The sequence below is a fragment of the Poecilia reticulata genome, chromosome 4 (genome assembly GCF_904066995.2).
Source record: "Poecilia reticulata chromosome 4, P_reticulata-male-v2, whole genome shotgun sequence".
In the NCBI taxonomy this organism is placed as follows: domain Eukaryota; kingdom Metazoa; phylum Chordata; class Actinopteri; order Cyprinodontiformes; family Poeciliidae; genus Poecilia; species Poecilia reticulata.
Genome location: NC_088833.1, coordinates 8,565,770 through 8,581,007, shown reverse-complemented (window position 1 = coordinate 8,581,007; position 15,238 = coordinate 8,565,770). Strand labels below are relative to the sequence as shown.

The window sequence follows — 15,238 nt, the reverse complement described above, 5'->3', positions numbered from 1 at the left end:
AACTCGATGGGGCTGTGGAAAACCACCATTGAAGCCAACTGCAAACCACTTGCACAAGTGTCCATCAAATGTGGCATATACCAAGGAGATGCTCTGTCCCCACTGCTGTTCTGCATAGGCCTGAACCCTCTCAGCCAAATCATCAACAAGACTGGCTACGGATACCGACTCAAGAATGGGGCTACGATCAGTCACCTCCTCTACATGGATGACATCAAGCTGTACGCCAAGAGCGAGCGAGACATCGACTCACTGATCCACACCACCAGGATCTACAGCACTGACATTGGGATGTCATTCGGACTAGAGAAGTGTGATCGGATGGTTACAAAGAGAGGGAAGGTCGCCCACACAGAAGGGGTCTCACTCCCAGAAGGAACAATAGCAGACATAGAGCACAGCTACAAGTACCTGGGAATACCACAAGCAAATGGCAACCTTGATGAGGTCACAAGGAAAGGAGCCACAGCCAAATACCTCCAACGAATAAGGCAAGTCCTGAGAAGCCAGCTCAATGGCAAGAACAAGATCCGTGCAATAAACAGCTATGCCTTACCAGTAATCAGATACCCTGCCGGAATAATTAGCTGGCCAATGGAAGAGATGAAGGCCACGGATGTTAAGACTAGGAAGCTACTAACCATGCATGGAGGGTTCCACCCCAAATCCAGCACCCTGAGACTGTACACGAGCCGTAAGGAAGGAGGCAGAGGACTAGTGAGTGTGAGAGCCACTGTCCAGGATGAAACATCCAAGATCCATAAATACATCAAGGACAAAGCCTCAACAGACGATGTGCTCAGCGAATGTCTCAGGCAATGGGGAACAGAAGACAAGGTGCTGGAAGTACCATCATGGGAGGACAAGCCCCTACATGGGATGTACCACCGACAAATAACTGAAGTGGCTGATGTCAGGAAAACCTACCAATGGCTGGAGAAAGCTGGACTCAAGGACAGCACAGAGGCTCTCATCCTGGCCGCCCAGGAACAGGCCCTAAACACCAGAGCAATAGAGGCTCAGATCTACCACACCAGACAAGACCCAAGGTGTAGGTTGTGCAAGGAGGCCCCTGAGACAGTCCAGCACATAATAGCAGGGTGCAAGATGCTGGCAGGGAAAGCGTACATGGAACGACATAACCAAGTGGCGGGCATAGTGTACAGGAACATCTGTGCAGAATATGGACTGGAAGCCCCAAGATCAAAGTGGGGAACACCCCCAAAAGTGGTGGAGAATGACCGAGCTAAGATCCTGTGGGACTTCCAGATCCAGACAGACAAGATGGTAATGGCGAACCAACCGGACATTGTGGTGGTGGATAAAGAACAGAGGAAAGCCGTTGTGGTGGATGTAGCAATACCAAGTGATTACAACATCAGGAAAAAGGAGCATGAGAAATTGGAGAAATACCAGGGCCTCAGGAGGAACTGGAAAAGACCTGGAAGGTGAAGACCACAGTGGTGCCTGTGGTCATCGGGGCCCTCGGGGCAGTCACCCCCAAACTGGAGCAGTGGCTCAAACAGATCCCAGGAACAACATCAGACATCTCAGTCCAGAAATGTGCAGTTCTAGGCACAGCCAAGATACTGCGCAGAACCCTCAAGCTCCCAGGCCTCTGGTAGAGGACCCGAGCTCAGAGGATGAAACAGACCACCCGCGGAGGGTGAGAAGGGAATTTGAATTTATATATATATGACATATATGTATTTATCATTACTATTATTTTTTTATTATTATTGTTATTAGTATTATTACTATTGGTTTCCCGCAAAAACGTGAAGAAAGTGACAACTTTGCCGAAACATATTGTTTGAACTTTCACGGTGTCCGTAGTTCCCTACGCGCATGCTTTCTCGGTGCTCATCACGAGCACGCGCGTATTTTGCTGCGTGGGCGGGGCGGAGCGGCAAGAAGACGCAAGGGGAACCGTATCTGATGGGGAAACGCGGATTGACGTAACACCGGTCTCCTGCAACTTTTAGATGTGTCTCTACTTCAACACACCTGAGTCAAATAATGAGGTCGTTAGCAGGACTCTGGAGAACCTGCCTGAACAGAGGAGGTGATTCAGCTGTTGGATCCAGGTGTGTTCTACCAGGGAGACATCTAAGAGTTGCAGCACACCGGCCCTCGAAGACCAGGATTGCCCACCCCTGGCCTAATGGCTGTATGATAGAAATACTGAATCGATAGATAAGAACAGTTTCTCCTCACCTGTCTGTCTCCTCCCGCTCAGTAGTTCTTCAGAGAAAGGCAGACGCAGAGGCCTGTCAGTGTCTGTTCATTTCATTACCTCTCTGCTCCGCGACTCCGAGCTGGACCAGAAACGATACTTCTACGTTTTCCGTCATCTGTTTTTATTTATCTTTGCTGCTCTGAACGCTTTACTGGCGGAGCAGATTTAGTCCTACAACATGGAAGATATGTTTATAGTTTCTGCATTTAAAGCTGGCGCCTCTGCGCGTTAATTTCCGCAGCTGGATTGAGTTTACCTCAGCACAGATCCCACGCGCCTTGTTTCACTCAAACTGGACCCACGCTGACCTGTATGGATGTTTACATCAACCCATCTGTAGTATCGCTGCAGGTATTTGCTGTTTGTTCCAAATGAGATGACTTTTTGGAAATGAATGGGGATATATTCAAAACTGTGGTGTCAGGTTCCCTGCTACTTTTATTATGTTTTTTTTTTTTTTTATCGCAACATGTTTAATAACGCAACAGGGGGAAAAAACTCATTTACTCAAAAATGACTAGGAGAGGGCAACAAAACTCAACTAAACTAATGGAACAACATTAACTGGTCTTGCAGTGCAATCAAAGGAGCAAAATGTTTTGGGTAGACTGTCACTTTATGCTGCGGTGCTAAGGGTAAACAGGAGATCTCACAAAGGGGCGATTCATAAACACAGTGAAGAGGCTGAGATAAATAATAAATAAATAAATAATAAATAAAGATAAGGTCAGATTAAACATAAAATTATTTGGCTGATCTGCTTGGTGCATCATCCTTGTCACTGATTCAAATGTAAAAAGAAATTAATTGTTAGATGTTAAATATTTTCCTTATAAACAAAATAAGCAATTAAGGCAAGATATATGTTTAAGGGGATCCTCCTCACTGACGGTTCAAAATAGATCCAGCAGATGGCTTAGAGACAGTTTCTAAATGTGACTGATGTGTGTCTAACCTCTGGAAAAGTACTCTATAAAACACTTGTACTAATTTGTTTGTTTATGAGTATTGTCATAGGTAAAATCTTTGATTTTTACACGTATGTATGAGTTGAAAAACAGGACAAATACAAAACTTAAATTTATGCACATTTATTGACTTGCATTTATAGATTTCGATGTCTACGCATGCATTTTTTATTGACAGTAGTCCCACCTTACACCTTGTGTTTCCATAGCAACTAAAACAAACAAGAACCTGACACAGGTTGTTTGACATCATCATGCCATCAATGTTCTCATCTATGATGTCATAAAGATTCAAAAGATTATTATTATCATTTGGAATACAAGAATTTTCAGTTTGCTCTCCAGCTGCCTTAGAATCCACGTACAGAGAATTTCACACCCTTTCAACTTAAAAATGATGCTAACAATCGGTTGGGGCCTGGGCTACTTAGCCTCAAAAGGAATGGAGAAACTTCTTGGTCATCATAAAGAAGAAGTTGCCGAAGACCGCGAAGAAAATATCAGGTGGAGATATTTTGGGTTTGAGGAGTTAATTCCAGAGGACCAAAGCCACACGGACGTTTCCGCCAACATCGCCAGTGGCATTTCAGGTGTTGTGACGAGATTAACAAGTTTCAGCCCTGAAGATGCCGTGGCTTTGGAGACCATCTGTGCAATGAATTGGGACACTTGCTCTGAGGACACAGATGAAGAAAAAGATGACATGGACGCTTCCACCAACCTTGTCAGTGCCGCTTCAGGGGTATTGACACCTTTACCTGATTTTATCCCTGAAGACATCGTGGCTTTTGCCACGGTGTCCAGATGTGAACTGGACTTAGAAACACGCCCTGAGGACGCAGATGAAGACCAAAGTGACATGGACGCTTCTGCCAACCTTGTCAGTGGCACTTCGGGTGTCTTGACAAGTTTGGCAACTTTTACTGATGAAGATCCTGTGGCTTTGGAAAGCATCTGTGGACTCCATTTGGAAACTTGTCCAGGGGATGCAGACACTGATGTCTGTACAAGTGCTGATGTTCCCCTTGACAAAATGGACCTGGCCGTTGAAACGAGCTGTGACGGCCAGGAAGATGCGATAAATTTAGAACCAGTCTATGAGGATCCATTGGTAGAAGAGGCTTCTTCTGTTGATGGAAACTCCGAAGACGGAGTTCAAAATTACGCAGACCATTTTGATGGCATGGACGCTGCAGATACGGACGTCGCCTCAAAGGAAATCCCTTCTTCTGACACAGCTGCTGCTGATGTTGTGGCACATTTTGAAGAAGTTTCTGAGCATTCTTCAGAAAAACAATCTTCGTCAGAAATTCTCACAGAAGATGACATTGAATTCCTCAAAAATTATTACAGGAGGGTTATTTCCTCTAGGAGATCATCCATCCTGGGATATTTAAATTTGGAGAATTACGTGCCACCTTTAGAGAGAATTTCTGAGTGTTCAACATCAGAAGAAATGGATTCTGAAGAAAGCTCAGAACATGTTCAAATTGAGCCACAACATCATGAAAGCAATGATGTTGAAGAAGTGGATGTTTCCTTTGAGGAAGTCCCTTCTGAAAGCAGAAATGCCGGAAATTTAAGATCACGAGTTTCCAAGTGGCTTCGTCAGCAAGGCAGTAGGTTGGCTAATCTCCTACCAAGGAGAAAAGCCAACAAGTAGCAGTTCACATTGGGCACCTTTTTTGGAGTTGTTGGAGGGGTGCTGGAGAGTGTCCCTCCAAGAGACTCCCTTGTTCTGCTGGGAGATTTCAACACTCACATGGCCACTCACAGTGAGACCTGGAGGTTTGTGGTTGAGAGGATTGGCCACCCTGATCTAAACCTGAGTAGTGTACTGTTATTGGACTTCTGTGCTCATCATGGACTGTCAATAACATACACCTAGTTCAAGCATAAGGGTCTCCATATGTGTATCATAGCACAAGGACACCCTGGCCACAGTTCTATGGTAGACTTTGTTGTTTCCCATCTGATCTGTGGCTGTATGTCTTGGACTCTTGGGTGATGATGGACAGAGCTGTCCTCTGACCACTCCCTGGTTGTAAGTTGACTGATGATGGGGGAGGATGCCAGTCAAACCAGAGAGGCCCAAAAGTGTTGTGAGGATCCTGGCAGAGTCATCTGTGAAACAGAGCTTCAAATTTCACCTCTGGAAGAACTTTGAACACATTTTGGAGGAAGTGGATAGAACATCGCCCCCAACTCCATTGTCAGCGGCTTATCGGAGATGTGGCCACAAGATTTTCTGTGCCTGTTTTGGGGACAACCTTAAAATCAGCTCGTAGGCACCAGAAGGGAGGGATGCTCTCAAACCAAAGATGGAGAACTATCAGGTCTTTTTGGACTGACACCCTGGAAGCAGCTGATGGATACTGGCAGTCCAACTAGCATGCAGCTCGGGTGGTCGCTAAGGGAGAAACTCTGGTGTAGAGGAAGTTCCCAGAGCCCATGGAGAATGACTTGGACAGATCGTCATAAATTGCAGTTTGTAGGTCATGAGGTTGACATAGTGGACCCATGACAAAAACACAAAATCCAGGCAGCACAGGTGAACAGCGACCGGGGGCGGTGGATGGAGGCGAGAAGACTGCGGCGGACGGAGGCGAGAAGACTGCGGCGGACGGAGGCGAGAAGACTGCGGCGGATGGAGGCGAGAAGACTGCGGCGGATGGAGGAGAGAAGACTGCGGCGGATGGAGGAGAGAAGACTGCGGCGGACGGAGGAGAGAAGAGGAGAGAAGACTGCGGCGGACGGAGGCGAGAAGACTGCGGCGGATGGAGGAGAGAAGACTGCGGCGGACGGAGGCGAGAAGAGGAGAGAAAACTGCGGCGGACGGAGGAGAGAAGACTGCGGCGGACGGAGGAGAGAAGAGGAGAGAAGACTGCGGCGGACGGAGGCGAGAAGACTGCGGCGGACGGAGGCGAGAAGAGGAGAGAAAACTGCGGCGGACGGAGGCGAGAAGACTGCGGCGGCAGGAGGCGAGAAGACTGCGGCGGCAGGAGGCGAGAAGACTGCGGCGGCAGGAGGCGAGAAGACTGCGGCGGACGGAGGAGAGAAGACTGCGGCGGACGGAGGAGAGAAGACTGCGGCGGCAGGAGGCGAGAAGACTGCGGCGGACGGAGGAGAGAAGACTGCGGGGGATGGAGGTAAACAGAATGGCGTTCAGGAACCAGCCATGCCACCAGCTGTGAGGCCTAATATATATATATATATATATATATATATATATATATAATTTTTCTTTTTTTTTCTTTTATTTCTATTGTCAGTTTTAGTCCTCCATATAAAAGATAAATATATAAATAAAATAATAAATATATAAAGAATAATATATTTCTTATCAAAATATGTATTTATGCTTTTATTTTTTATCAAAATATGTATATATACACACACAACATAATAAAAGATAAATATATAAATAAAAGAAATGTATATAAATAAAAGAAATATATATATTATTTTTATTATGTCAGTTTTGGTCCTCCATATAAAAGATAAATATATAAATAAAATAAATATATATATTATTTTTATTATGTCAGTTTTGGTCCGCCATATAAAAGATAAATATATAAGTAAAATAATAACTATATAAAGAATAATATATTTCTTATCAAAATATGTATTTATGCTTTTATTTTTTATCAAAATATGTATATATACACACACAACATAATAAACTATAAATATATAAATAAAAGAAATATATATAAATAAAAGAAATATATATATTATTTTTTATTATGTCAGTTTTGGTCCTCCATATAAAAGATAAATATATAAATAAAGCAAATAATAAAAGATAAATATATAAATAAAACATAGTAATAGTAGGATATACTGTAGTTGGGGATGGTGCTGGAGAATGAGAAGGGATTGGAGCTGTGGAAGAAATAAAAGAATAAACATATAAAGAATAATATATTTCTTATCAAAATATGTACTTATGCTTTTATTTCTTAACTAATATATATATATATATATATATATATATATATATATATATATATATATATGTCTAACCCTAATATATAAATGAAATCCATATGCACCCCTAATTCTGCACATTCATATAATGTGCAGAAAGCCAAGTCTATCCTCGGCATGTCTTTTCTACTCCGTTTGAGAATCATCAAACTGTCTTGGAAGTAAAACTTTCAGCTCCGGTGTTGGTCTTCCTTTAGTTATCATCTCCTGCTTCAATTGAAAATCCACTTTAGAAAGCTGTTTAAGTGTAGAAATGTAGTCTTTCATACGGAAGCGCATTGCTATCACGCAGGAAAAAAAAAATTCGAAAAATTCGAAAATTCGAAAAATTCGTATCACGTTATAACGTGATACGTATCTTGTTAAAACGTGATACATATCACGTTATAACGTGATACTATCTTGTTAAAACGTGATACATATCTTGTTAAAACGTGATAGTTATCTTGTTAAAACGTGATATGTATCTTGTTAAAACGTGATAAGTATCTTGTTAAAACGTGATATGTATCTTGTTAAAACGTGTTATGTATCTTGTTAAAACGTGATACGTATCTTGTTAAAACGTGATAGTTATCTTGTTAAAACGTGATACATATCTTGTATAAACGTGATAATTTTATGTCCAGGAAGTGGCGATATTATGCTAGGCTTTTACAGTGGCTAACATGAATTGGTCAGGTTTCCCTTCATGTTTGGTCTACACGGATACGGATGCTGCTTTGCACTGTGTTTAAACCATTAATAGCATGCTACTCTTAGCAGGATCCTAAATATAACGGGGCTGCACAGAAGGAAACGTCAATTCGGTTCTCTAGCTGTGGCGGCGTTCCTGACTGTCTGGATCGAAGCTGGAGTTGGCTTTCGATTGTAGTTTCTGATTCGGGAAATGGCTAAAGAGCGATTAGAACGGAGGCTCAGATGTATTTGCTGAATATTTTCTGTTCAGATTTATTTATTTTTAACAGTACACTTGCTGAACAACGGCAACGGCTGTTCGTAACCAAGCAACCGAAATCAACAGAAGGCTAGATAGTGGCAAAAGACAAAACTAGATCCTGTTAAGCATTCTTCAAAATAAAAGACTTCCTCTCAAGTTAAAATGCATCCCTGTAAGCCACAACAGCCAAACAGAAAGGCAGGTGCTCTAGGACAAAAAAATGAAAGATAACAGAAAGCTAAAATAATAGCAAATATTGTAAATGTGATAGTTCATTTATAATGCATTCCAGATACAAAAAGGTTTTTAAATCTCTCATGTTTGAAGTTTCACAATTCAGATAAAGGTTTCACAAATCACAAACTAGGTTTGAAATATTCTGCCATTGGCGTAGAATAATCTACTCCAGATTTGAAGTGTCGATGTATGTTTGTTTTTAAAGCATATCAGGTGATTTCTTAACACTTGCATGTTAAATCTAATTCCATGATTAGTTACTTATTTACAGGGCTGCACAGTGGTGTAGTTGTTAGAGCTGATGCCTTGCAGCAAGAAGGTTCTGGGTTCGATTCCTGGCACGGGTCTTTCTGTATGGAGTTTGCATGTTCTCCCTGTGCATGCATGGGTTTTCTCCAGGTACTCCGGTTTCCTCCCACAGTCCAAAAACATGACTGTCAGGTTAAATGGCCTCTCCAAATTGTCCCTAGGTGTGTGTGTGTGTGTGTGTGTGTGTGCGCTGTTGTGTATCTCTTTGTTGCCCTGCGACAGACTGGCGACCTGTCCAGGGTGTACCTCATCTCTCGCCCAGAATGTCAGCTGGAGATAGGCACCAACACCCCTCCCGAGCCCACAACATACAAGGGTGTAAAGAAAATGGACAGAGTTACTTAATTACAGTCATATGTTAAGTATAATTTAAATGCTTATTATTATTATTTACTGAATGTAACTTGATTCTACATAATTACAAAAAGGTGATGTGAAAAATAATTAAATTCAAAGCTTTATTTATGATTTATTTTGACAAAAGGGAAGAGAGAGGAAGTCTTTTATTTTGAAGTATGCTTAACAGGATCTAATTTTTTGTCTTTTGCCACTATCTAGCCTTCTGTTTATTTTGGTTGCTTGGTTACGAACAGCCGATGCCGTTATGCACCTATTGTACTGTTCAATAAAAATGTTTTACAGAAAATGTTCAGCAAATACATCTGAGCCTCCGTTCTAATCGCTCTTTAGCCATTTCCCGAATCAGAAGCTACAAACGGAAGCCAACTTCAGCTTCGATCCAGACAGTCAGGAACGCCGCCACAGCTAGAGAACCAAACAGACGTTTCCTTCTGTGCAGCCCCGTTCTGTGTAGGATCCTGCTCAGAGTAGCTATTAATGGTTTTAACCACAGCATCCATATCCGTGTAGACCAAACATGAAGGGAAACCTGACCAATTCATGTCAGCCACTGTACTAGCCTAGCATAATACCGCCACTTCCTGGACATAGAATTATCACGTTTTAACAAGATACGTATCACGTTTTAACAAGATAACTATCACGTTTTAACAAGATACGTAACACGTTTTAACAAGATAACTATCACGTTTTAACAAGATACTTATCACGTTTTAACAAGATACATATCACGTTTTAACAAGATAACTATCACGTTTTAACAAGATACGTATCACGTTTTAACAAGATAGTATCACGTTATAACGTGATATGCATCACGTTTTAACAAGATACGTATCACGTTATAACGTGATAGCGCTCGAATTGTTTTTTTCCTGCGTGATAGCAATGCGCTTCCGTACTTTCATGTTAATGTCGGAAGAGAAAATAAATATATCGCTGTACTTTACTTATTTACTGTGTGGCTAGCTCCATGGCTAGCTCACTGTGTCTTACTCTGCAGTTGTGCAGTCACAATATCTGGGATCATGAGCGCCCCCTGCCATGAGGCAAGAGAACTGCCTGCCTCACCTCGAGTCTGTTCTCTGCCGTTTCTTATCGCTCCTCCGCACACAAAACACGATACACACACAGTTAGTGTCAGAAATAGTCTTTGACTATTTTCACATGTTAAATCTAACTTAATAAGGCAAGACAGAGAACTGATTATTGAAAAGACTTAAGATCGTTTCCTATTCATTCACAAACATGTATTGGATAAGCAATAAAAATAGAATGGATTTATTCCTAGAAATGGGAATACAAAGTTAAAACAAACACAGGTATATTGCCATCATAAAACCCCCCTTCAAACTTGGGTCTGCTCTTTAAAAGTGTTGTCAACATCTCAAAGTATTTGAGCACTAAAACAGCAAGTAGACATAGTATTTCCGATTGCAAACATTTCAAAGTACTTGAATGCTAAATGGCAAGAGAAAAACATCAGAACAGACCGCAAAAGACTTAAAACACAGAACTAGTTTTACGTGGCCATTTCAATATTCCCCTCCTTCTTCTGCACTCTCCCCTTCAATAGAATCGGTTCCGACCTCTTCATAATCCTTCTCCAGTGCAGCCTCTTTACCACTGATCAGCTGCTCAGGGTGGAATAGCTGGTGGTAGGTCCCAGTGCGCACCTCATCTATGGAGGAGTGGAAAATGAATAGTCACACATCAAATAAACCTTAATAAGCACATATTCAAATCCTTGATGTCAATTGCTTCATTCAGTGCTCTCCAGCAAGTGGTGAGATTTACCAATGACAGTGGGCTCCAGGTCCACATACACGGCCCGGGGAACATGCTTTCCAGAACCGGTCTCACTGAAGAAGGTGTTGAAGGAGTCGTCTCCTCTTCCTGCGGTCTTGTCACTCGGCATCAGACCATCCGGCTGGATGCCATGTTCAAGGCAATACAGCTCCCAGCAGGCATTGCCTATGTGGACTCCAGCCTGACCGACATGGATGGAAATACACTCACGCTGGACAGGAAATAAAGATTCATTTTAATATGGGACACAGATAAAGCATGTCATCTGGCCTCAAAGTGGCCATTTGAAGCTCACTGAATTGATACAGAAAAGGGCTAATCAATAAATAATCACTTGGTGAGTCAACCTAACCTAATAAAATCAGTCAGATATAAAACATTTGATGAACAGTTTATAGTTTTATACTTCAAATGTTAAGAACTGTGTCAAAAAACTTTCTGTGAAAGAGCGGGCTATCTAAACTGCCCGTTAGCGGGAACCAAACGTTTTCCTCTAACAGATGAATGGACCGTAATGTCAGTTGAGAAAACTTCTCTCAGATAACCGAAGACCAGCAAATAAAAACGGGAGCAGATAGTTTCTACTAAAAACGTTTGTTTGTTGTTGTTTTTTTTTTGCTTGTTTGTTTGTTTTTGGAGTGGAAAGTATAACCCAAAGCATCAGCTTGTCCTAAAGGGAAGACATTTCAAACAAATACAAAATGCGCACCAAAGTACAACAACCGTTAGGCTAACTGTCGACCAACGACCAACTGCAACCAAGTTAGCGGTTAGTTTGAGTCATATTCACCACGTAAAAAATAATAAAATATCCCTCAGGCAATTTTTATATGAATTTACATCTACTAGGTTGAAAATTTCTGCCCACAAAACCCTGAATAATAAAATACAACTTCTGTTCAAATTACGGGATCATACCATTTTCTGACAGCTGAGGGGTGGTCTTTGTTTTAATATTTTTTTATTTTCCTAACAACTAATACAAACTAACCTGATAATAAAAAAGTGATAATTATTTATCAAGTAAAGTAAATATAATCAGTGATCATTGTGGATTTGCAGCGGATAAATAAATAATTACATGAATTCCCCCCTCCTTATTTTCCAGATGGTCACGCTCACTGCAAAGCCGCTGTTCCCAATTCAATCCAGTAGGCGGCGGGAATGCATCTTTACGTTGATCTCCAACAAAAAAAATGTCAACACGCACCTCCTTCACTTGTTACTTCTAATTTTATATATGCTGTGTGAAAGATAAACCCACTTTAATTCATAAACAACATTAACGTGATTAAATTCTATGAGAAAGAAATTATTTTTGAATACATATCTTTAAATTCCACTTCCATTATTAAGTTGAAAGTATTATGTGTCCTGGCTTCCAAACATAACAGAAAGTCTCTAAGATACAGATACTGAGTGAAATGCACCCGGGTGTGCTGTGCATAAAAACCAAATGTATTTTTATCTATCCTGTTCTGAATAAGCTGATGTCTCAATATTCCTGGATTCACCTCAAGCAGAACTGCAACCTGAAGCTGGATCAGATGAAAATGACTTGTTCTAAAATTATTTTTAATGTTCTACACAAGTAAACAAAAGGTGAATTATACCTCGTTATAAAACAGCTTCATGGGGCATCAGGATGTCAACATCTCCACAACAGACATAGACAGTCTTTATTTTGAGACAAAAAGTCGTCCACACCATTTAGACAAAATTGAATAAAACAAATCATCAAGTTAAAAAAAACAAACACATCCATCACAAAGTACATAAACAATTCTTCCAATATTTTAAAAAGCTTGAAGTATATCTAATATCCCTATATTGCAGTTGACAGAGCTCTAACTAAGTTATTTGATACAGCCAAGCAGCGCAAAAATGTGTTCCTCAGCAAGGCATGAAAAGTTGGAATGTTGCCTTTGACAAACATTTGTGCAGACGTCCATCTTGGAAATCTGAGGAAGATTCTTAAAGCATCCTGATAGGATTTAGCAGTTTCTTCATTGTAGCTTACACCACAGGTGAGCCGTGTTAAAGGAGGTGCATTAAGTCAGAAAAAGGAACACTTTAACCTCATTTGTACACATGCTAAATTTTTGTGCCAACATATTAGATGCATGTACAATTTACAACTGTCACTTCACATCACCATCACAGATATCACTCCTCGGAATATGACCTAGATATTTCAGTATTCACCAAACTCAAAACTTGATTTTCTAAATAAAAAGAAGGAAAATTCATATTCTGATCCTCAGTTGTAGCAAATGTAATAACACATTCTAGGATTAAACATGATGCCAAACTGGACACCACATCTCGCACAGATCCTGAATAATTGTTGCAGGCCAGCACGTAAACAAGAGGACCACATCATCTGCGTACATTAAATGATTTACAAGATGGTTGCCCAGTCTTACGATTACTTAGTTCAACAGACAATCATTAAAGTACAAGTTAAAAAAGACAGGAGAACCTCCGAAGTGGGATTCGGAGGTTCAGAAACCCCCGAATCCCACTTAATTCGCATAGACTGATGACAATACCAATAATGTAAAGTTCTGATTAAATATGCAGGGACCACTCTATTCTATAGTTTAACAAACAACATATAGTGGTCAAATCTGTCAAAAGCTTTAGATTCATGTCATATGCTCTGCATCTTATATTTACTTAGTTCCCTTCAGTGAGTAAATACATAAATCAGTATTGAGCTTACGTTTAAAACCAAATTGATTGGCTTTTGTTAAACACTCTTAAAGTCTTTCTATCTTTCTAGTAGAATATGTTCCAAAATTTTAGACAATACACTTGGAAAGGCAAATGGTCTAACACTATTTATCTTCCTGAGGTTTTCTTCTTCAATGTTCTAAAAAATTAACATGAATAACTTTTTTTTAATTAATTTCCAAACCCCATTTTTGTATATTCGTTCACACACACATAAAAAGAGTAGTGTACAATATAGTATTATCTTTACATTATTTGTCTTTGATGGCATTTTCCGATGAAGTAACGTAATTTGACATGCGGATGCACTGACATTTGCCACAAGGGCGCAGGATTACATCATACCACGATAAAACGCATATTGAAGTAAACATCACTTTTAACAAAACGCTCAAGTTAAATTTTTTTTCATTCACTGAATGAGAAAATGATTTCCAAATATTGTATGCTATACTCGTATGTTTTCATATATTTTGAAGCGACAACAAAAGCAAAAAAATACAAAACCCTAACATTTCTAGTGGTACGTTAAATGCTGATAATTATCTTATATCTTTATCTGTTCAGTCGTGGCGGTGTTATTATTTTAATATTACGATGTTAATTATTCATGTGCGCTTTGTTACTGTTCGATTGTGCTACTGCAGACTGCTGTTGTTATAAATTTGACAGAATAAAGGTCTTTCATAGACTATTGCGTGAGTTGAGGGAGTTCAAGAAATAGCGGTAAAGAAGCAAAGGTGTTGGAATCAAGTTGTCAAACAGGAAATTATCTTTTCAAAATAAAAGCATCAAAATTTAAAACAGGAAGTGTGCTGTAGTTGAAATAAAATCAGGGCGACTGTCGCCAAAATCAACAGCCTCTTATATTATTATGTGCATTAAATTACTTACGATGGTCTGAAATGCCGACTGCATCTGGAGCCTGGTGCTGTCCAGATACTCTTTTTTTAATTACTTAAAAAAGTACGAGAAAGTAATATGTGAACAGGCACCTTCTGAGTTATTAATACGCAGTAGTCAACATTTTATGTTTCCCAGATACTGCAAAATGTTCTTATATTTAATCTTGTGCAGGCAGTTCCATTTTGATCCAGTCATGTTTGTTCTGTATAAATACTGATGTGAAACAAAAAGATTAGCATCAATGACTCCTATGTCAGACTCACAAACATAATATTCACATCCGTTGTTCATTTATAAGTTAAAAGTCATTCATTTGAGCAAAAAATAAATATTTGAATGCTATTCGATTATTTTTAGTTAAAAGTACAGGAAATAAATGTTTTTGGTTAATTACCCATTTAATCAATTCTATATTGCTTGCTGTTGCAGCAAGCAATAGAGTATGATGTGTTTTAATATCTCATAAGACAAAAGACGTTGATGTTTGGTTTGAGATATTATGCACGCAATTTACCCATTGTAGTCTTAGTACATCTGTGATCAATCTCATGGTGTCTTAACGGAGTCTATGTATACCCATTCACCTGGATTACTCAGCCTCTGTGCAACAAAATCCAGGATGAAGTGATGAAGCCTGGCTTTATCTTTTACCCTGGATTTCTGAAACCTGTTTTTATGAAACAGCCATGAGAAGTGGAAATACAAGTTAAAACAGACATAGTATTTCCGATTGCAAACATT

General features: G+C 40.1%; 1 protein-coding gene across 1 annotated transcript; it reads right to left on the bottom strand.

The window, feature by feature from the left end:
* Window positions 1–10,180: 10,180 nt before the first annotated feature.
* Window positions 10,181–12,489, bottom strand: LOC103463316 (tubulin alpha chain-like). The gene is made up of 4 exons (XM_081605828.1): window positions 12,469–12,489; window positions 11,937–12,068; window positions 10,844–11,066; window positions 10,181–10,727 (listed from the first exon to the last, which is right to left on the bottom strand). Exons 1-4 carry the CDS (start codon window positions 12,487–12,489, stop codon window positions 10,582–10,584), a joined length of 522 nt encoding a protein of 173 aa, XP_081461954.1. The 3' UTR covers window positions 10,181–10,581.
* Between the last annotated feature and the right edge of the window lie 2,749 nt (window positions 12,490–15,238).